We start from the raw sequence: 22,664 nt of genomic DNA, 5'->3' as shown, positions 1-22,664 counted from the left end.
CCAGTAAATATTAGTTCACATTCCCATTCTGGGTCCCTCCCAAGAACAATAATCCAAGAGGAGGCCTCTTAAGCGGTCCCCCATTTCTGATGTGGGATGAGTTGGTGAAGTTTTCACTTTGTCCCCATCACCTCCTTTATGTCTGAGAGAACGTGTGCCCTGATTTACCCAGAGGAAAACAAAATCAAACATGCCCCCCCCATCACCCAGAGAAATATGGGTACCCCACACAGGAGCACCCTTCCCACAGAGGCAACTTCAGGCCTCAAGCTGTGTTGTTGGCCCAGAATGCACTGAACTGTTAGGAACGCGGCGTTTTGATGCAGGTTTTGTCCAGTTCCAAGCAAGGGAGCCCTGTGTCTTCCAGTCTAGGAAATATGATGAGATTTAACTTTATCCTTGTTTTTTTATCCATTTCAATGCAACTTGATCCAATGGAATTCAGCTAAATTCAGGTAGGCCCAAAGCATTTACAGAGATTGTTGTCTCCTGGGAAGTGCCTTTGAAATCACCACAAGAGAAGTTATAGCCTCACGGTGGTTTGTACTAGTAAAATGACCACCAACTCTTCATAGAAATGCACACAAAGCAGTGGGGTAAAATAATTGATGTTGCTCTTTTTTCTCTTGTCTATCATCATCTCCCATCCCCATCTCCAGAGCCAAGCTCACTCTTTCCTATGATTTCTAAATTATAAAGGTCCCACTTCTTCCCAGGTCTCCCTCTTGGAGACATCCTTGACTCCTCCCCTTCATCAGCCCCTGCAGCCAACCAGGCTCTTCCCTAAACTGTCCTTGAACTTGCCCCCCCATTCCTCCCTCCCTCCTAGCTCATGAGACTTTGCTCCCCTTGCCTCCTCTTGGCTCCCTCTGGTTGCTGGGTCACACAGCCCAGAATACTCTTTCTGAAACATAAATCTAGCTCCAGTCTTGCAACAGCTACCAGAAGTTTCAGAATTCTGTTCCTTGCAATTTGGTTCTTGCCAGTCTGTGCAGCCTCTCTCAGCTCTGCCCGACACATCTAAGTACTTGGATTCAGGCCTTGACATCATTGCATATATTTTTTCTCTCTGCCTAGAGCTTTCCCCCTTTCACTGGCTATCCCCTATTCATTCTTTAAGAATCAGGTTCCACATCACCCCCTTCTGAAGGCCTCCCTGAACCTCCTGCTGGGTTCTGTGCCCCTTCTTTGGATTTACACAGCATTCAGCAAAACCTCTAGCTTTGATCTCACACCTGATTCTAAGTGTCCCACCCCTTGGATGAACTATGAGCTTCCCAAGGCTCAGGACTGGGCCTTATTTCTCTCTATATTACACACCCCTGGCACATCCCAGGCACAGAACTGTTGTTCAGTACACAAATGAATGCAAGGATGAATGAATAAGGAAGAGGAAAGCAATCAAAGTTGCTCAGAGCCTTGTCCTCCCAAGCATAAGAAGGCTGACGACCAAATTCATTTTCCTAAGACACTGTTTTGGCCCTTCATTCCCTCTTCCCCTACCCCCCAACTTCCCTGGGACAATACTGTCGATTGTGTGAAGTACACAGCAACTGAAGCCACGGTCCTCCTCCTCTTCTCTGCTAAACAATGTTTTAAGGTGGAAGGAATGTGACTGTGCAGCCAGCTTGTCCATCCCTTCCTGACAACTGAGTTAGGCCATCCCTATTACACAAACCAGCCTGCAGACCCTGACTCATGTCATCACTCCCTGGAGCCAAAGCCGCAGGAACACAGGAAAACTTAGAACTTTTGAGGTTTGGCAAGAAGCCTGATTCTCCAGCATTTATGGGTGTTGTATGACCTGAATTTACTTCGGAATACCTCTGCAGAGAGGTCCTTGGGCTGGTCGGGACCCTAAGCCTGGAAACACATTTCATAAGTCCTCAAGCAGCATTTGAAAGCTGCAGCCCAGAAGCCACACCCTCCAGAGGAGGCTCTCTTTATCCCTGGTCAATCCCAGGTGCTCTGCTAATTAGCATAATGAATGCTAGAAATGTAGAATTATTGGTGACATCATTAGTGTAAATGACAAGAGCATTGGCTAGAAATGCTGGAGTAGCACTCCCATCCCTGCAGGAGGAAAGTGCAAGAGCTCCATATCCAACAGCCCTGGGTGCTCTGGGCTCCACTCCTAAAGCAGCCTGTGTCCAGGCCCCAACTTGCAGGACACTAGGTCAGCTGGTTTTGATGAGAAGGTGGGTTGAGTTCTGCCATGAGAATATTTACTGTATGTCTCTCAAACGAACGCTTCAAACAAGATGCACAGGAACACCCAGAGGACAAAGAGCTAGGACTTTATCAAGAACAGCTTGTGGGACTTGTGGGACTGTTTCTGTGCCTATTTGCTACTAACTGTAGGTCTGTATGGTAGAATTCAGTCTGAGATTTGCTTTCATTACACCCTGGCAGGGAGTTGTGGAGGAAGATATCTCCAAACATGAGAGATCACCACTGCTAAAAGAGCCTAGCGATCATGAAAGACCAGACTGGTTCAAAATAGCTCCTGTAGCTGTGGGAGGGAATTGTCATTTTGGAGCTCTTAGAATCTTGGCAAAGCCTCTCTTTCTGGTCAGGCTGGGCCTATGGCCATGGCCCAGAAGCATGACACAGGGGCAGTCTCCTGAAGTCCCGCCCATCAGATGGTGCCCCAGGGCCCAGCCTCAGGGGACCGAGGCCTGGCCTGCTGTACCATTCTAGTGGCACTCACCCTTTCCTGGACAGTGAGCTTCTTTACCAGAGTCAGGACAGCACATCTGTACCTGCCCGCCACCTGGCACAAAGCCGGAGCTGAACGAATGATCATGGAGTAAATGAAACCTGAGCTGGAAAACCTTGAGCAAGTTACCCAACCTCTCCAAACCTCAGCCTCCTCCTCAGCAAAAGGGGAAAATACCATTTCTCTCCAGATCTTGGAGACAACATAAGCAAAATGAAGCCACCACTGCCCATTTTCCCCTTTCCAGCTTCCAATTGTCAGTGCTTGCATCTGTACCTGATGCTCTTTCTCTGGGAACCACAAAGAGCCATATACTGCTTGCCAAAGTAGCAGGCCGGATGTCTGAGGAGGTAGTGACCCTTCCAGTCATCCTTAACCAAGGCATCTTGAGAATGGGTCTATAAACACCCCAGTTCTTCTACCCCTCTGGTGGGGAAATTCTGAAGTGTGTGTTTTGCACTGATCCTCAGAGTTTCCTTAAAGGATTAATTTCCAGTCACCCACTAAGGCTGCTGGATGAGGAGCCCATGCCCTATTAGCTGCTGTCTCTTCTGGTATCACTTCGCTGTGTGTCTCTATATTCCTTGGATTTCCTAAATAAACTATATGCCTGAATCCTTGTTTCAGGGTCTGCTACTGGGAGAACACACAGACACGAAGCATAGTGCCAAGCACGCAGTAAGAGCACAATCAATAACAGCTATTGTAAGTAACTGATAAGGTCATTTTTAAATGGTCCATACTATTTTTAGGTACTCATTAGGCATCAGCTCTGGATGCATCTGGTTGCAATGAGTAAGGTGGATGCACTGAAAACTTCCCACCCCCCCACCCCAAGATGACAACCATCATAGATTCAACTCCAGCTCACAGGCTGAGCCAAAGAATTGCTCAATAATTTTAAGCCTGTGGGAATCAGAATGGACCCAGGAATATTTCTGCCAAGGCCTTTTCTCCCTATCAAGTTTTTAGTCCCCATGGATATTAGGGGACATTTAATCTGCCTGTTTTCACTCATCTGCACTTCAAAACACTGTCAACAAAAAGCTATAAATAGTTCCAGAGCTTTCTAAGCCCTTTTTCTTAGAAATAGGAAGGTGGGTCTAGCCAACACCAAATAGTTGACAATAACCAGAGAGGCCACTGAAAATGAAGAAGATGCAGATCACGGGTGAATTTGTCTCTGGAAAATACTCGTCAGCCCAGGCGCAAATATCAAGCAGAAATCTGATATTCTCAGCCATCCCTTGTCCCTGACGACTGGAAAGTGAAACTCACAGCAAAAAGCGCTGTCCCTTCAAATTGTAGAAAGTGGCCTCTAGGTGTTTTGTGGGGTTATTTAGTTGGTTGGTTTGGTTTTTGCTCTCCGGTACTAGAAGGCGGCCCTAGACTCCAGGTCATCCAGCCTACCTGGATGGAGCTTGGTTGGCTGAAGACAAACAAGGAGAGAAGTGCTAAAGGGGTGTTCTGTGTCCCTACAATCCTTTGTCAGTCCTCTGAGATGGGCACACAGGAGGCTCAGAGCACTTTAATAATTTTCACATCGGTAACCCCCACCAGCCAGGGAGCCCCTTGAGGGCAGAAGCCCCTCTAACCATCTTTGTACTGCAACACCCGGCCTGGTACCTGACACCTAGCTGGTCCTCAGGAAACGAGGGAATGGATAAGGGCAGTGGTCCTTCTGGGTGACGGACACATCACACAACTCACTCAACCTCCTCTACAGCAGTCCATGCTGTGGGCCCACACACTTCTCCCAACTCACCTCTGCAACTCACCTGACCCAACACTTTTCCTGGATCATTGGTCCCTTCCCCACTAAAACACCAGCCTTTTAAAATTTTTGAGGTGGAATATTCTATTGGCTGACATTAATTACCCAATACCAGGAATATAGGAGGCCCCAGTGAGATGTCTGAGGAGTGAAATCCTCAATTATTGGAAACTCCTTTATTTGCTGGTACAATGACAAGGATAACCCTGAAATACTTTCTACTTCCAGTATGCAGGACCATTGTAGCAGAAAGTGGCAACTTGGGGTGAAGTGGAGAGCTTTCACTCTGGCATCCAAAGCTTAAGGGTAGCCCCAGATACAGCACTAAATGCAAAGATAGTTTCTTGGAGTATGACAGGTCATATATCCGAACTTCACTCTCATGGGTAAAATTGGGGTAATGCAACTTCCTGCTTTACCTGATTGCAGAAAGGATCAAAAAAGCTGATGGATGGGAAAGGGCCTTAATGTATTCCATTGGGTTGTAATTTCCTACAATTGGCAATCAATTCACTAATGCTCTAAAAGTAAATGCTAATTCCCCATTAACTGGGCCACCTGCTGAGCCAGACCCTCACAATACTGGACACACTGATCAATGAGTGCAGGAGGCAGGTTCCAGAAGTCCTGCTGAGTGCTTCTGTCGGATGTGCAGGAAGGGGTCCAGGGACTTAGGGCTCAGAAAGCAATGCCTTATACTATAGTGTGTAGAACGTGTTAGCGCTCCATTCTGTAATAGATAGAAGTGTGCCTCATAGAGACACTGAGGCTAAGGGTGGTGTCCTGCTTTGAACAAGGTCACAGAGCTGGGGATAGAAGCAGAATTCAAGTCCAGGTATTTTAAAATCCTGTATCTAGTATCTATTGAGTGCCTCCTTTCTCGAGGCACCATTCCAAGTGTTTCATGTGTATTTCTCCTTCAACCCTCCCAACTTCCCAGGAGACAGAAGTCATCGTTAACCTCAATTCATAATTGGGAAGACTAAGGCCCAGAAAAGTCATACAATGAGTAAGCATTCACACTGGGATTTGAATCCTGACGTCTGATTCTAGAGTCTGTATTTTAAGGCACATCTATCCAATCGGTAAATGGAAGGAAAGAAGCTGGCTCTCAACCAACTTTGACAGTTTGCCTTTATTGTCCCTAACCGCTCCCCAGGTTCTTTAAATCCATTCTATGGCCTAAAGTTGTTTAGAGCCCTGGAATCCTCAGTCCTCTTTGTCTCTGTCAATATGCTCTTAGGAAAGGTTGTCTATCAGCTATTCTGAATTTCGTGTGAATTTATTCCACTATGCTTCTTTTCCCAGGAGTTAAATGCATGTAAATTCTGATCTCTTATTGTGGAAAGGAAGATTCTGTGCCCTACTGTTCCAAATTGGAGGTGGCCTCCTAATCACTCTGGGCATAAGGCAATCTCCAACTCAGAACAAAGCACCATGAATATACACCGGGTCACCTGAAATCCCATCAGAGGGCACCCTTCTTAAAGCCTTGCCCTCAACCCAAAATAAACACACACACATGCACATACACACATACAGAACAGAAAATACAAATAAACCTCAAATTCATTTGGTAAGCCACAGGAAAACTACTAGAGCTAATAAATGAATTCAGCAAAGCAGTGGAGCACAAGATCAATATGCAAATTCAGTAGTGTTTCTATACACTTGTAGTGAACAATCTGAAGAGGGAATCAAGAAAAAATTCCATTTACAATAGCAACTAAAGGAATCAAATATCTAGGGATAAATTTAACCAAAGATGTAAAGGACTTGTACACAGAAAACTATAAAATGTAGCTAAAAGAAATCAAAGAAGACCTAAATAAATGGAAGAAAATTCTGCATTCATAGATTGGAAGACTAAATATCATTAAGATGTCAATTCTACCCAAAGTAATTTACAGAGTCAACACATGCCCAATCAAAATTCCCACAGCCTTCTTAACAGAAATGGAAAAGCTAATCAACAAATTTATGTGGAAGGGTAAGGTGCCCTGAATAGCCAAAGCTATCATGGAAAAGAAGGATGAAGTTGGAGGAGTCACACTTAACTATTTTTAAACTTGTTGCAAAGCCACAGTAATGAAAAGGACAGACATAGAATTAAGAATTCAAAAATAAACCCTTACCTTTATGGACAACTGATTTTCAATAAGGATGCCAATCCACTCAATTGTGAAAGAAAAGTCTCTTCAACAAATGATGCTGGGAAAACTGGATATCCATATGCAAAAGAATGAAGATGGACTCCTACTTCACACCATATACAAATTAACTCAAAATGGATGAAAGACCTAAATATAAGAACCAAATCTATAAAACTTCTAGAGGAAAACATAGAGAAGCATCTTCAGGACCTTGTTTTACACAATGGTTTCTTAGACTTTACACCCAGAGCACGAGCAACAAAAGGAAAAAATAGATAAATGGGACCTCATCAAAATTTAAAACTTTCGTGCATCAAAAGTCTTCTTCATGAAAGTAAAAAGCAACCTACAGAATGGGAGAAAATATTTGGAAACCACATATCCATTAAGGGTTCACTATCCAGAATATATAAAGAAATCCTACAACTCAGCAACAAAAAGACAACCCAATTTAAAAACGGGCAAAAGACTTGATCAACATTTCTCCAAAGAAGTTATACAAATGGCCAAAAAAATATATGAAAAGATACTCAACATCATTAGTCATTAGGGAAATGCAAATCAAAACCACAATGAGATACTATTTCACATCCACTAGAATGGCTGCTATTAAAAAAAACAGAAAACAAGTGTTGGAGAAGATGTGGAGAAACAAGAAACTCGTTCACTGCTGATGGGAATGTAAAATGGAGCAGTTGTTGTGGACAAAAGTTCAGCAGTTCCTCAGAAAGTGAAGTATAGAATTACCATATCACCCAGATATCCCAATTCTAGGTAAACATGCAAAAAAGTTAAAAACAGGGACTCAAATGGATATATGCACCTGTTATAGCAGCATTATTCGCAACTGTCAAAAGATAGAAGCAACCCAAGTGTGCATTGACAGATACATGGATAAACAAAGTGTGGCATACACATACAATGGAATATTATTCAGCTATAAATAGGAATGAAGTTCTGATGCATGCAACGACATGGATGAACCTTGAAGACATTATGTTGAGTGAAGTAAGCCAAACACAAAAGGACAAATACTATAATTATCTCACTGATATGAACTAATTAAAACAAGAAAATTCATGGAGTCAGAAACTAGAGTACAGGTTACCAGGAACCAGGGTGCGTACAGGGAATGAGGAGTTAATGCTTGATTGGTACAGAGTTTCTGTTTTGAGTGATGAAAAAGTTTTGGTAACAGATGGTGGTAATGGTGGCACAACATTTTGAATGCAATTAACACCACTGAATTATATATTTGAATGTTGCTAAAAGACGGAAATTTTAGGTTGTATTTATGTTACTAGAATAAATTTTTAAAAAAACCCATAGTACTGTCCAATATAAAAAGGGAACCCTAACGTAAACTATGGATTATTAGTTAATAGTACAATTATAATAATATTCTTTCACCAGTTGTAACAAAAGTACCACACTAATGCAAAGTGCTAATGATTAAATAAACAAAAACTGTGTATGGTGGCGGGAGGGGGTAGAATTCTATGGGAACTCTGTATTTTCTATATGGTTTTTCTGTAAACCTAATTCTTTAATAAAAAAGAATCATTCAGCAAGCACTCCTTCTTAGAGAGGCCAGACAAGAGCACATTCTTCATTTCTTGGGCACATATCAAGCACATGCTCTGGGCTAAGCATTAAGCAATTCACGCTGGGTTTGTTGCCCATGAATATATCTTACACCCTTCTTGAAATGCCTGTTTTCTCACCCTGGACTACCTCTTGGAGTAATGAATACCATATGTTTATACCCGTGATATAAATAAGCTATTTGATTTTATTTACTCCAAAAGATCTTCATTTAAGCCTCATGGAATTTCACCAAATTCTGCAATATTTTTTTCCATGGCCTGATAAATATGCTCAGATATTATTATGTGAGGTTCTGTGCACGATATTTGAATCCAGATATTAATGACACAGTCTAGTCCTTAAGCCACTAACAACAATGACAAAATTAAAAACAATAAAGGTAATATCATCTAACATTAATGTCTGTCATGTGTCAGGCACTCTAAGTCCTTCACACATATCATCGGTGGGTGTCAATATAGAGGAGTGGCTGAAAATGCTGACACTGGAGCCACAATTCTAGCCCTGTGAGACCTTGGAAAGGTTATTTAATGCCTCTGTGCCTCAGTTTCTTCACCTGCAAAATGGGGATAACGATGACACTCGCCTCCCTCAAAGCGCTGCATTGAGGATTAGTGAGTTAATACAGGTCCAGCCCTGGGGCAGTGCCTGGCGCACAGGAGGTGAATGTAGGGCGTTCCTATTATCACCGCAGGTAATTGTTATCTTCTCCTATAGCCTTCACAACAACCCTGGGAGCTGGGTACTGGCATTATCCCCGCTTTAGGGACAAGCAACTAGGCCTTTAGGATTCTCTGACCTGCTCAAGATGACACAGGTGGGGCCTGAAGCCAGGCCGCCGCACCATAGGCGCACTCCCAGCCGGGCTAGCGAGCCAAGGAGAGGTGCCGCCCTGCAGCCCGCGCTGCCTGCGGAAGGACGCGGGGAGCTGAGGCAGCGGAGCCAGCTGCGCAGGGAAGGAGGCCATAGGCTCCGGGGGCTGGTCGGTGGAGAGCTCTTGGAGGAGGTGACATTTGAGCTCATCCCATCCCCCTATGGAAACTGAGACCTGCAGGACACCACGGTGTGTGGCCTGGAAGCTTCTCGGGGAGGCAGGAGAGGGTCTGCCAAGCCTTGGGGACCACATCCTGGAGAGACAGGAAGACCCCAGGGCTCCCACCTACACAGGCTTCTTGGACCCTGTCACCACAGGTGCTTGGCTCATCTGACTGGCACCTGCCTGTGGTTTCCTCTCTCCGAACTCAAAAAGCAGGTTGGAACCAGGGCACTGAGGTCCCTGTTCCTGCTGGGGAGAGGGAACGGGGCTTCCCCTCAACCTCACACGGGAACTGGGACAGGCAAGTGAGCCGCTGGCACCCCTGTTCTCACCGGGTTGGAATGAAATTCCCAGGTCATCTGGTCCAGTGCTTCTCCAACTTGGCAGGCAAAAACGTTGCCAGGGCAGCTCAGAAGACACTCCTTGAGGCCCACCCTGGAGGTCTGGGGCCTGAGAATTTGCGTTCTACCCAGCTCTCTGGTGGTGCTGATCCTGCCAGTCCAGGCCACACTGAGAAGTCCTGGGGCGGTCAGTCCCCAGCTCAGGACAAGCAGGGATCCATTTGCTCCTGATGGGATCTGCTGGGAGAGGCAGCTTGGGGCAGAGGCAGGAGATCTGGCTGGCTCTGGGGCCTCAGGCACTAACCCCCATCTCTGGGCCTCAGCTTCCCCCTCTGTAAAATGAGAGGGTTGGCCAGATGACCTCAGAAGTGATTACTACCCCTAATGTTTGTAAGTTTGTGAAAAAGAGAGGGGGTAAGAGCTTCAGAAAGGGAGGGAGGAGGAAGAGGGAGAAATGTCAGTGGTTATCTCTGTGAATTGAGTCCCTACAGTGCAGCTCATAGTCCCTTGCACTGCCTATAATTAGAATATGCAGCACAGTTGTCACTTCCTGACATTTCTTAACTCACAAAGGAGGAAATATGCCCTGGGGTAATTTTGGCTTGCAGGGCAGATTCCATTATCAGCCCAGCTCTTCTCCCCTCCTTGTGCCCACATATTTTGCCATGTGACTCTGCAGCTCCTACCACTTACAGGGACAGAGTACACCTCCCTGCCCTTTGACTTTCATTGGGGCCATGTGCTTTGCTTTGTGACACTGTGCCAGGCCCAAGTCGCAATCTCAAGAAGCTGCCCTTGTTTTTGCTTGTTCTCTTGTACTCCTGCCACCTACATGAGAGAAGCACACTCATCAGAGGAGGATGAGGGACACAAGGCACCAGGCCAGGCCAGCCCCAGCCAGGCCAGGCCTGATTGGCAAACGCCAACCAGCCCCGGGCGGTAGGGGAGCCCTGCTCACATCAGCAGAGCTGCCCACCCAAGCGGGCACAACCCCAGCCAACCTGCAGTCTCCCAAGCTAAATCAGTGCTTCTTGGGAATTGGTGAACACTGTTAAGAAGCTGTGGCTGTTTTTATGTAGCATTAGTGGTTCCGTTTTCTTTTCAGAAGTATAAATTCCTCAGGGAGAGCTGATTTTGAAGAAATGTGGACACAACACAGAGAGACTTACTCTTGATGAATTCCTGGCCTCCCAGGCGCCATGCCAGCTGCTGGCTCCCCTGGTCATATGTCACACCCGGGCACGTGTTGTTAGCCAGGGTGTCAGAGGCAGCCCTCCAGTCTTCGATGTTGCAAAGCAGGACATCAGGGGAGCTCAGCAACCCACAGATGATGGGACCTGCAGAATTATGAGAGAGGGAAAGGTTGATTTGATAGGGAGCAAGCAGGGACCCTTTAGTGACCTCCCCACTCCACCCTGTGCCATGAGACCCCTGTAAGATGGGATCGGTTACAGTATTTGGGGAGTCACGGGGACTTAAGAGTCTGCTTTCAAATTGGGTCATTCCCACCTGATAGTCTTGCAGTTGTTTTCCTGGTAAATTCCCAAGGGAAGGGCCACCACCATGCCTGCTAGCCTTCTCTCCTCCTTCAGGGCCTCTTTTTCCCTAACCCCACTGGACATGTGACTGACAGAATCCTCAGTCCCTATTTTCTATCCCCACCCAGTAGAGTGAGCTTTTTCAAATGAACAGCTGCTCACGCACACATACAAACACACACACACAGGAGATCTACCTTTAAGAGACTCAGGAAAGAGCATTCAGATTCAAAGTAAGGTATATTTTAAGACTAAGAGCTGTGCACAAATGGCACAAGCTTCCTGGTTAGGAATTGGGCTCCTTCTCTCCGGATGTATCCAAGCAGAGGCTATGTGCCCATATATGCCTGGGATGTATAGAGGGTAATCTATAACTAGGGTAGGCATGGGACTATCTTGTCTTCAACAGATGTTCCAACTCTGAATTTTAAAAAGCTGCCCAAAAGTTATGACATTGTTTAGTATCTGGAAGACCTGATCCCCACGATAACTGAATGACTGAATTTGATAGTGATTTTAGTTGGAGAAATTAGGGCAACTCAAATGTTTTCGATGTCTGCGATGTGCCAGCCATCATGCTAAATGTCTTAAGAATTATTAATTCCCTTAATTCTTATAACCTGAAATTGTTGGAGATTGTTGTTTCCATTTTACACATGAAGACATGGAGTCTCATATAAGTTAAGCCCTTTTCACATGTTACTCAGATCTAGGAATTTAATTATGTACATATCATTTGGCTAAATAACCCTTTTAGGTAGTATAGCTCTTCAGGTTCTCCTAGGAAAAAAAAGCATGGGAGACACCATTCCCTAATTCCTACTCTCTCCCTCTCCTAACTGATCTCCATATTCAGATAGGGCTTCAAACTCTTTCTAGCACTCCCCCACAGTGGATGACACATAGCTGGCTGGCTTCTGAATTTGACATTTTGCCCTCCTCCATGCCACTGCCCACTCTTATACAGCAATAATTAAAAAAAAAAAAATCATCATCATCATCTCGGTATCAAAAGGAACCTTAAAAGATCATCGAATTTGGTCCCCAAACCAAGGTGCTTAGAATGATTACATCAGAAACACAAGGTAAGTTTGAAAATGCTCATTCCTAAGCACCAACCACAGAGTTTCTGACAGAGGGAGAGGAGCAGGGTGGGTGTGTTTGAAAATCAGTTTTTGTAAAAAATGACCACAGGTAATTCTGGTGCAGAATCAGATTCTAGAACTATTGACCTAGTTAGAACATCTCATTTCACAGATGAGGAAATGGGCACAGCAAGGGGCAATGGCTTTCCTAGTCACTGCTGAACAGTGCACCACCAAGCAGCAGCAGCAGGTGCCCAGGCCCCACCATGGGGCACAAGAGCACCTGGGGTTACAGGAAAAGCCCAGGGTGAGCTCAGAGGGTCTCCGAATTGTGGTCTCCCCTCTGGCAAACCAAAACACACAATCCTGGAGTTACACAATAAGCATGACATGGTTTTCCTTCTGCCCTCAGATCTCTGAAGAAAAATCCAGGGAGCTTGCTTCTTTAACGAACACTAAAGTATCAATGGGGGCTCTGGGTGCTGGCCAAGAAGGGGGTCAACCAGAGACTGGAAGTCACCCTGCTGACCCCCATCCTGTGGGCTTCAATCATACTCCCGTGAGCCTTGGGCCATGCAAGTCCCTTCTGATCCCCCCGTCCAAGTGGCTTGAATCAAAATGTGGGTACAGAGGCCTCTTGAATTTCTTTTCTTAACCATCAGTGGAAACAAAGCCATTGGGAGTTGGGATTGGAGGGTGCTGGAGTGTTTGTTATTCACAGCTGGTGGGGGTGGGAGTGAGAAGAGGAGAGTTGCAGAATCATCAAAAAGTTAAATGACTTTCCAGGCTGAGGTCTGTTCTTGTTTGTCAGCACATCAGCCAAAGCTTTAATAAGTCAAAACGCCAAATCTGTCCATAGCACATGACTGGGAGAAACGTCTGCCTGATACTTCACGTGACTCTCAAAGAGAGCTCAACTTTCAGCATGGCGAGGTGGGGGTTCAACAACATAATCCCACAGATCCCGGGTTAATCTTGGAGGGAAAAGGAAGCAAGCTGCTAGCTATAAATGACATGGACAAAAGGATCCTGTGGTTTTCTGCCCCCTGGAACAAAATTCTTCTTCCGTACATGATCCTAAGGAAAATGAAATCATCTTTTCCATCTTGAAAAACCATACGGTCTGGTGAGTAATCAGGCAGCTGGGGGATTGTGGTATCCTCAAGGAAGGCATCCTGGATTTCACATTACGGTGTTTCTAAATATAGGTGCACACAAAAACATAGAAATATGCGTGTGTATACTTGCATGCATGTGTGCATCTGTTTATCTAAACGCTAACATGAATCCACATCATAGAATTGTATGGCATTAAACCTAGAAGGGATTGTAGGAAGCAATTGGTTCCAGTCTGGGTTCTGGCACTACCACTCCAACAAAAAACTTTCTCATTTTGACCACTACTGACTACTGTGGGCAAAACTCTCATTTTTCAGCAATCACCTTGTTTGAACCCACAGCAGCATTCAAAGCTATTGGCAGCTCCCTTCATCTTTCACCCCTCTGCTCCCTTGCTTTCCAGCAGCCACCCTCTCCTGGGCCTCCTCCCCCTTCCTGGCCCCACATTCTCTGTCTTCTCTGCAGATTCTCTGTGCCTTAAGGAGGTGTTCAACAGGGATTGGTCCATCCCCCTTTATCTTCCCACACTGCACCCTCTTCCTAGGAGATCCCATCCAACCACACTTCTGACACCACCCAGATGCTAGTAATTCACCCACTGTTATCTCCTGCTTGGACTTCCCTTCTGAGTTCTGGTTCCCACCTTGTGGATGTCTTAAGGCACTTCACACTTAGCATACCTCAAAAGGACTCTTGATCTTCCCATATCTCCCTCCCTCATCACCAGATCTAGCTCTGATATCTTCCATTTTTCTCCATTCCAGTGAATTACTCAACCAAGGAATGGTCTTTGACCTTCTTATCCCTCAATGCCCAGATCCAAAGTCCTGTTGATTTTGTCTTCTAAAGAGATCTTGAATCTGTCCTCCCTTTTCATCTGCACTGCTATCACCCAAGTCCAAACTACCACCCTCTTTTACTTGGACCCCTGTGGTGGATCTTAACTGATCTCTCTACATCTACTTAACTCCTATCCAATACCTTTTCCACACTCAAGCCAAACTACTGATTTCAAAATTCAAATCTCATCATGACACCCCTTTGCTCAAAACTTTCAAAGGCTTCTGGTTGCTCTGAGAATAAAATCAAAATTCTTTAGTGCAACCTACAGGTTCTGTGTGTCTAGCCCCTGCCTCTCCTTCAAGCCCCTTCACAAGCCAAGGCTCCATCTTGCCCTCCCTACTCCAGGACCTGCTTTCTCGCAACTCCTCTGCTGTATCAGGCACCCTCTTGCCACAGGACCTCTACACATGCTATGCCCCTTGTCGAGCATTATTGCCTCTCTGCCCTTTACTAGTTATGATCAACACATCCCTCAAAGTTTAGGGAAGTCTTAATTCATCTCCTGAAAAGGGCAAAATGCTTATTATATGTTTTCAAAGTAATGTTTACCTTTCCTTCAGGGCCCAGGAATGGAAAATTATCCTTTTTTCTTTCTGGAACTGATAGAAGGAGGTAAAGGGAGGGGAACAGAGTACAATCCCTTTGCCCCATGAACCAGGAAACCTGAGTTGTTTTCCATCTTGCTGACCATGGATATTTGGGCATCAGATAGATCACCTCCTCTCTTTTAGATCAACTAAATTCACCAACAATATCTCTGTGCCTCCAGTGTGCTGGAGCTCTCTTAATTGCAGGGGATAAATGGCTCTTTCATAGCCTGGAAGAGTGATAATCCACTGGGACAGATGATACGTGGACTCAAAGAGAAGGAAAAAAATAATATTGCAGAATACTTATGGCTTAGAGTTGTGCAGGTTGGCTCAGACGGCGGGGAACCTAGAGGTGGGCAGTTGGGGTGGTGGTGGTGAGATGGCAGTTAAGAGACTGACACAATTCCCAAGAAAAAACGATACAGTTCAGGCCTAAATACACAGTGGCAGAGGGTGTGGGAGAAACCTCATTACCAGAGATAAGGAGGAGACAACAAGAAATCAGAGGGAAAATCAGCTGAGGGGAAGGAAGGCTGAGGAGCAATTCAACCTGATTTCCAGGTTTACTGCTTGGATGACCTTCCCCGAGATGGGAAACAGAAGAAAAGCAATTCATTTAGGGTAAACTCACTTGTACATTTAGAGACCTGTTGACTTTGAGATACCTGCAACACCTCCAAGTAGATTTATCTAGGCAGCAGATGAGGATATGGATCTGAACCTATTTCTACTCCTCAGCTGGAAATAGAGACCTGGGGCTCTCACAAGGGCGAAGGCAGAACCTACTTACAGTCAACATCTAAGGAACGTGCTCAGGAAGCGAAACGGGAAGGAGCACCCTGAGTCAAACAAGGAGGGCAGGGAAGTCGGGAGAAGAGTGAGTTTCAGGAGCTGGGGGTGGTCAGCGGTGTCAACCACTTCCTTAACCAGGCTACGGAAGAACAGAAGGTGACGTCCCCTAGTGACCAGTGCACTCAGCAGCAGCAGTTTCAGGGGTCTGTAGTAAGGTCCGTGGTAGAAAAAGAGAGAAAGAGCACAGGAGCTGGAGAGAAGACACAAGATCAAGGGCTCTGTAGTCTTAGGTTCCTTTTGGGTTTTAAGAAGGAAGAGAGGCTAAGAAAACTGTACATTCTTTCAGGTGGGGAACCAGGGAAGGACATGGGCTGCTGACAGAGCAGAGACATGACTGAAGGATGGAGAAGGCCCCAGGGAGGTGGCAGCAATGGGTTCTAGCGCCAGGAGGCAGGCTTAGTCTTTATCAGAAACAAGGGCCCTTCCACCTGTGAGTCTGGAGGGAATGAGGAGTGGATACTGGAGGTGATCACAGCCCTGGGTCTTATACATGGTAATAATACCCGGTAAGCCCGATGTAATTGTTAATTGTAATTATTACACAGAGCCTCCCTGCCTCTACCTCCTCCAGGGTGTTCACTCTGGACCAGATTCTCCTCCTCTCCCTTCATCTAAATACTACAAATCCCTCAAAGCCTGGCCCAAGTCTCTCCTCCTCGGAAAGACTTCTCTGCCCACCAATCTCTTTGGTATCTCCCTCTTTCATACTCTAAGGCTCCCATGGTCTCTGCCCCATCAGACACTCATATGCTGCCCTGTTTATTCAGCTGGGCCCAGCGTAATGCGTAGCACGTTTGCTGGATGACAGAGTGAATGAACACATGAGTGAACGGAGGAAGATCATGGGTTTTTCTTGGCACGTCTGCATTCCCAACCAGACTCTAAGCACCTTTCATCTCTTCCCAGTGCCCAGATTATCAGATTGCACACATCTGGCAACCAACACAAGTTCACTGATTGATTGAAAGTGATGGTTTAAGAATATACATCAGACTACTTTGATTTTTTCTAATCTTTTTAATTCCCCATCAGTTAAATGCAAACTAGCTTGGTGCAAAAGTGAAGGTAGGGTCAATCCTCATATGAACAGTTAAATTCCTCTGTTACAAAATTAATAGCATACTGGGAGCCAAATCCATGTCCAGAATTTTGCACCTATTATCTTTATGACTAGGTATGAGCTCCATTTTATGGACAAGGGGACTGCAGCTTAGAGAGCTCAAGCAACTTGTGCAAAGATTTCACATTCAGAAGGTGACAGACACCTTCTGACACCTTCTGCCTGACACCAAAGTCCCTCTCAACCACAAGCTACAAAGTCAAGCACACGGATTCACTTGTATAAACAGAAGGCCAAGCTCACAGTTGAGAGAGCCGAAAATGCCAGCCTATTGACTCCAGTGCATGGCATCCAGCAGGCACTCAATAGTTGAGTGCTGAGTGAATGACCATGGGTGATGGGCACGGCAAGCCCCAGCCTCACAGGCGGCAGTAAGGTGCTGTTAAAGATACACCTGGGGTCAGATTCCAGCTTATCACGTTTCAGGCTGTGTGACCTTGAGCAAACGCTTTAACTTCTCTGAGCCTGTTTCTCAATTTGTCAAATGGAGCTCAGAACACCTCCCAAGAAGACAGCAGGAAGGATTAAGTTAGTGTCACAATGTGAGGGGCTAGCAGGGAATGTGGCACATAGAAAGAGTCAGGCTTGACCCTGAATCTGTGCACATGAATATCACCACCTCTTTGGGTGTGCTCCCCTCCTGCCTGCGATTTCCCACGGCCGTCTCCGTGTGGTATCTGAATCCCCTGGCTTCTCCTCCCTTCACGTTCACTGTTCCGTGTTAGGCTAACAGTCACAGCCTGGGAGGGCCTCGACCCTCCCTGCCAGCATTACCTCCTCGGACCTGTGTGAGGATGAAACCATCGCAGCACGAATCACGGTCACACGCAAGAAGACAGAAGATGCGCGCGTCGGTCAGATTGGCTCCTGAGGCCGAGAACACAGCAGGGCTGTACATCCCAGACTGCGAGGTTTGGAAACCAGTCTGTTCAAAGCTTTTCTGACTCATCATGATGAGTTTCTGGCCTGGGGAAAAGGCAGACAAAAAAGGTTAAAAAAAAACTCAAAACATTGCAGAGTTGCACTGCTTACCGATCTCACGCGACAGTGGGCCCTCTGATCATGCAAGAGGTGGCGTGTGGTCCAGACGAGGCGCCATCTGAGCTGTGGAGCCTCTGAGTGTGCCTGAGCATCGAGGATCCCAAGGCCCAGCAGACCTGGACAAACACCCCTCGTACCTTGGAGAACCTAAAGGATATGCGTGGGGAACTGGCATTTCTAATTTACCGCTCTCAGCAATATTTACTGAGCTCTAAGTATCTACAGAGGCAATGTGGCATGTGGTTTGTCTGCATCATCTCATGTCATTGCCCTAAGAGGTAGGCTCTGCTATTATGTGTGTTGTGGTAAAGCAAATTCATCCAGACACAAGGTAGACAGGGAAACAATGCCACTATGATGCTGACATTGTATTGGTTTATCAATGGCTTTTCCCAGCATGTCACTGCCTTCTGCCATCAAACATCTGCATGGGTGGCCCTGGGACCGCTCTCCCTCTCGCCTCAGTCTGGCCACATGCTCTGTCTTCAGAGCAAGGATTGCAGTGTTTTCCCTGATCTTGAGCAGTCAGCCCTCGTCTCTATAACTCAGCAGCCTCAACCCTTCCCCACCCATCCTCTACCAATCTACTTTGACCTTTACTATTCACTATAGCATTTCTTTGTTATGAATTTAGTACCTCTTTTTTTTTAAAGTACCCAAAAAGGCTGAGCAGTGAGCCTGCACGTAGCTTGCACCCAGCTAATGTTTTCCAGGCCCCCAAAGTGCCGGCACCCTGTCCTTCTGAACATTTGCTCACACGGCCCCTTCTGCCTGGAAGGCCTTTGCCCTTCACCTCTGCCAGTAAAGCTTCAAGGCCATCCTTCACCAAAGCCTGGCTTAACACAAAGGGCACATTCCCCAGACTTCTTGGGTTAGGACTCATCTCTCTGCTCCCTGTGATCCCTCTTCCATTCTGTCTGTGCCTCTATTAAAGGCTCTACCCCTTGTTCTGTATTTCAGTCACATGAGGTGGTGGCTGCCTTCCCACCAGCTGGTGAGTCCCTGGAGCTATTCTCCGCTGTCCAATTCAGTAGCCCCTAGCCATGTGTGACTATTTAAATATCAATTTAAGTAATCAAAATAAATGTTGCAATAGCCACATTCCAAGCACTCAGCAGCCAAAAGTGACTGACGGCTATCCTTCGGGACAGCACAGATTTAGAAAATCTTTCCATCACTACAGAAAGTTCTATTGACCAGAGCTGCCCGGGAGCACAGGGCCATGTCTCAGCTCACTGTGGCCTCCTCCGCTTCGCCCTGTACAGAGGGGCCCTCTCCTGAGACATTTGCACGGCGGGCTCCTTCTCATCCTTCCGTCTCCATGCCAGTATCTCCTCCTCTGAGCTGCCTTCCCTGAGCAGCCTAAAGCAGCTCATGTCCATGTTCATCCCATTGTCCTGTTTCCTTTCCTCAAAGCAATTATCACCCTCAGAAATTATGCTATTGGTGGATTAGTTCCTTTATTGATCAGCGATTCTGCTTGCTTTGTTTGAGCTGCATCCACAGTGCCTGCAGAAGTGCTTATTGTATTGTGGGCACTCGGGAGATATTCTGAGCAGCCCCAGTGCTGAGCGGCCCACACAATGTCTGTGGCTGGATGATGGGACAGGTGGGAAAGATCTTCCCATGTCCAGGGAGGCCCTGCTCTGCAGTCCCCAAGTTCTGCCGTGATGCAGTGTTGGCAAGGTGTCTCCTCTTTCTAGACCCATTTGTAAAATGAGAACGTTGGGCTAGACAATCTCTAAGGAACTTCCTTTGATTCTAAAAAATTGCAAGGCTCCTCCTCTGTGCTCAAGGCAAACAGACATGAAGTGGGCACAGGCAGAGGCCTGTCCTGGGCGACAGGTCACACTGTGTGTCTCTGGCTCCACCTCCAATCCCATCTCCCAGGTCACCTAAGGTAAGGGATGTGAATAGACACAACAGACCATCTACTACGTCCAAGGACCATGCTGAATACTTTCAGAAACCATATCCTTCCCTCCTCCATTGGGACATTTGAGCTTCAAGGAAAATAAAGAAGTTATTCCTGACCAGAGGTAGAGCTAATAAGTGGGGAGGCAGGAGTCTGAAGTCAAGTCTAGCTGAACCCCTTCTCCGTTCTCTTTCCATGATGCCAGGAACCAGGGTGACTGGTTCTGTGTATTTTCTGTTTATAAACAAAGCAGAGCAAAACAAAACAAAAAGCCCTTGATACATTTTGGCAGTGAGGAAGTTTCATGGTTTCCCTTGTAATCTTCCAAAAACAAAAAAGAAAAAAGAAAACACTGGAAATACAATTGCGTTTGTCTTAAATGTGGCAATTTGTCAAAATTGTTTGAAAGAACATTTTTGGGAGGAGTTACGTGTTTATTTTTTTTTTTTTAAAGAAAATAATCTCTCTGCTTTGATCTTTTTAAAAGTGGATGGTAAAAGTATTTGGAATAAACACTGAGGCAGAAATCCTAGTGGTGACCCTGGCCATAGGTCAGAGAACGCAGGCTCTGCTGGGCTCCTGTCTCTGCTAAGACAGGATGGAGCCCCAGGGGGAAGAAGGACCAAAGACCGGAAAACACAAACCCTTGACCCGGCTGTGGGCTACAGACCGCTCCGCCCCGGGCCACATGCTGACTGCTGCTCCCAACATAAATCTGAGGCTGCTGGGAGCCCCAGAACACCTGGCCTGAGTTATGGACCTAAGAGAATGGCACCCCCACTCCCTTTCACTCCAACCCCAATGTCCTAGGAGAAGCCCACTTTGCCCATCTTCTGGTCTACAGCCTCAGCCTCGGGTATTAGGAGCTTTTTAGCAAGAATGAAACAATCATGGAAATTGCCCTTCCTAGCTGAGTGTTTGCCACGCACCAGGCATTGTCTAGGAGCTTTATGTGCATCACCTCATTTCAAGCCCCCCAATAACCTTGGTTCCCCAGGTCTTCTATTTTACCGATGAGGAAACTTAAGCTTGGAACGTCAAGGAACTTGCCTGAGATCACGCAGCTCGGAAGTCACAGAGCTGGGTTCCAAACCCAGGCAGCCCAGCTGCAGAGGCCTCGCCCTTAACTGCTGTGAAGCCAAGGCCCAGGGAGCAGCAACACAACTCATCAGGGCAGAGCCCAGCCATGGCCCAGGTCTCAGGACCCTGCCTCACTGGCCCCTGTCTCGGCCCTGATGGCGAGAAGGCAGCAGGAGCACAGGACCGAGCAGGAGAACACAGGTCATAGGATGTTTGTGCTGCAAGCAGCACAGGAAGGCTCCCCTGCTGACCCTGCTGACCCTCTGTGAGTGGAGTAGGGAACTCAGACACACCAAGGTTCAAACCCAGCTCCTCAACTTACTAACGGTATGGCCTTGGGCCACTCTCTTAATTGCTGTAAGCCTTACTTTACTCATCTGCAAAATAGGGATGGCAATCTTCTTTTTGCCTTCCTCCAAGAGTATCCGTGAGGGTGCAATGAAATGATGAATGGGAAAGAAACTACAAATTATAAAAAAAAAAACCCTTACTACTTAAAGCGTGACCCCCAGACCAGCAGCATCAGCATCCCCCGAGAAGTTGTTAGAAATGCCGAACCTTGTTCCTACCCTGAATTTACTGACTTGGAACCCACATCTTTGCAGGTCTCCCTGCCCCCCAGGTGATCTGCATGCATGATGCAGTTGGAGAAGCACTGCTCTGCACAGGGTAACTGAGAGGAAGAGCTTAGAGGTTTTGATTGGGTGGGAGGAAAAGGTTTGACAATTTCTTGGGAGGGTAGGGACCAAGGGAGAGGAAGGAGATGCTCATTGAGTCAGAGACCCAGGAGAGTTGGCAGTGGAGATCCCAGAGCCCATGCTCCTGCTCGAGGTGGACCCCACATTGCAGGAGGCATTGAGGTTGCATCCAGGCCACACAGCCTGTCCTCAGCTGCCTTCTGCTCAGATCCTTCACCCATCAGCTTTATGGTGGCCGACACTTAGTTCCACACCCACAGAATGAGGTTCCCAATCCCTGCCAGGCTGTGCTGAGGATCAAATATGACAATACAAGTGAAAAGGAAATTGTAGGGGAAGAGCACTGACTGGGGAGTGCAGCTGTGACAAGTGTGCTGCAGGGTGAGTGCGAGGGGAGCTGGGCCCAGGGCCCATAGCAGGTGTGGGAACCACAGGGCCCCTCCCTAGATGCACCCAGCTCTACACAAAGGCCAAGTTAAGTCACCGAGGCTCCGAGCCAGTCAGTGTGACCAACCTACCCTTTTTCAAATACACAACCAGAGAGTCTTGATTCTGGTTCCTCACTTTCACCTGGCACCTAAGACTTCCATAGCTGGTGGCCATCAAGTTCCCCAATGCGCCTTGTTCCTGGAGATGGAAAGACACTGAATTATCATCCTGTCATTTTTAGCAATCAATTCAACAAACATTTATCAATTGATAGGTTTATCAGTTTATCAAATTCCAGCCGTGACCAGGCAGAAAGCTAGCAGCTGAGGTTACAAAGATAAATAGGAGATCACAGATCATTAGTTTCTCCCAGTCCATTAGAGTTGACAGACAGGTAAGCAGTCATTTGCCCAGAGTGTTAGTGGCAAATATACATGTAATTACAGAGGAGAGAGTGATTAATTCTATAGCAAAAGCTATAGAAAGCTAGAAAATTTTCCCAGGAAAAGTGAATCTGGGTAAGGTTCTGACGTATGAGTAAGAGTTTGTTAGGTGGCAAAAAGAGAAGAGGGATTTTCAGCAGAGGAAACAGCAGACACAGACACATGGATTTCCATGAATGTTTTGAAAAGTAGGGGCAGTGGTTTTCTAGGACTTTCAGATATAAGAGGAGGGGCGGATGGGGGTGAGAGAGAGGAGCAGCCAGCTCATGGAAGGCTTTGT

The 22,664-nt window shown here is 46.5% G+C and overlaps 1 protein-coding gene across 3 annotated transcripts in view; it reads right to left on the bottom strand.

The window, feature by feature from the left end:
* Nucleotides 1–22,664, bottom strand: part of TG (thyroglobulin) — a 249,593-nt gene that overhangs the window by 159,753 nt on the left and 67,176 nt on the right. For all 3 annotated transcript variants that reach the window (XM_037802989.1, XM_037802991.1, XM_037802990.1), the window contains 3 exons: nucleotides 22,031–22,139; nucleotides 17,553–17,744; nucleotides 10,801–10,968 (listed from right to left, as the gene is read on the bottom strand). In XM_037802989.1, the coding sequence (XP_037658917.1) occupies nucleotides 10,801–10,968; nucleotides 17,553–17,744; nucleotides 22,031–22,139 (469 nt within the window). The remainder of the gene's footprint in view (nucleotides 1–10,800; nucleotides 10,969–17,552; nucleotides 17,745–22,030; nucleotides 22,140–22,664) is intronic.

Source organism: Choloepus didactylus, chromosome 14 (genome assembly GCF_015220235.1).
Source record: "Choloepus didactylus isolate mChoDid1 chromosome 14, mChoDid1.pri, whole genome shotgun sequence".
In the NCBI taxonomy this organism is placed as follows: Eukaryota; Metazoa; Chordata; class Mammalia; order Pilosa; family Megalonychidae; genus Choloepus; species Choloepus didactylus.
This window is presented reverse-complemented; position numbering and strand designations above follow the sequence as displayed.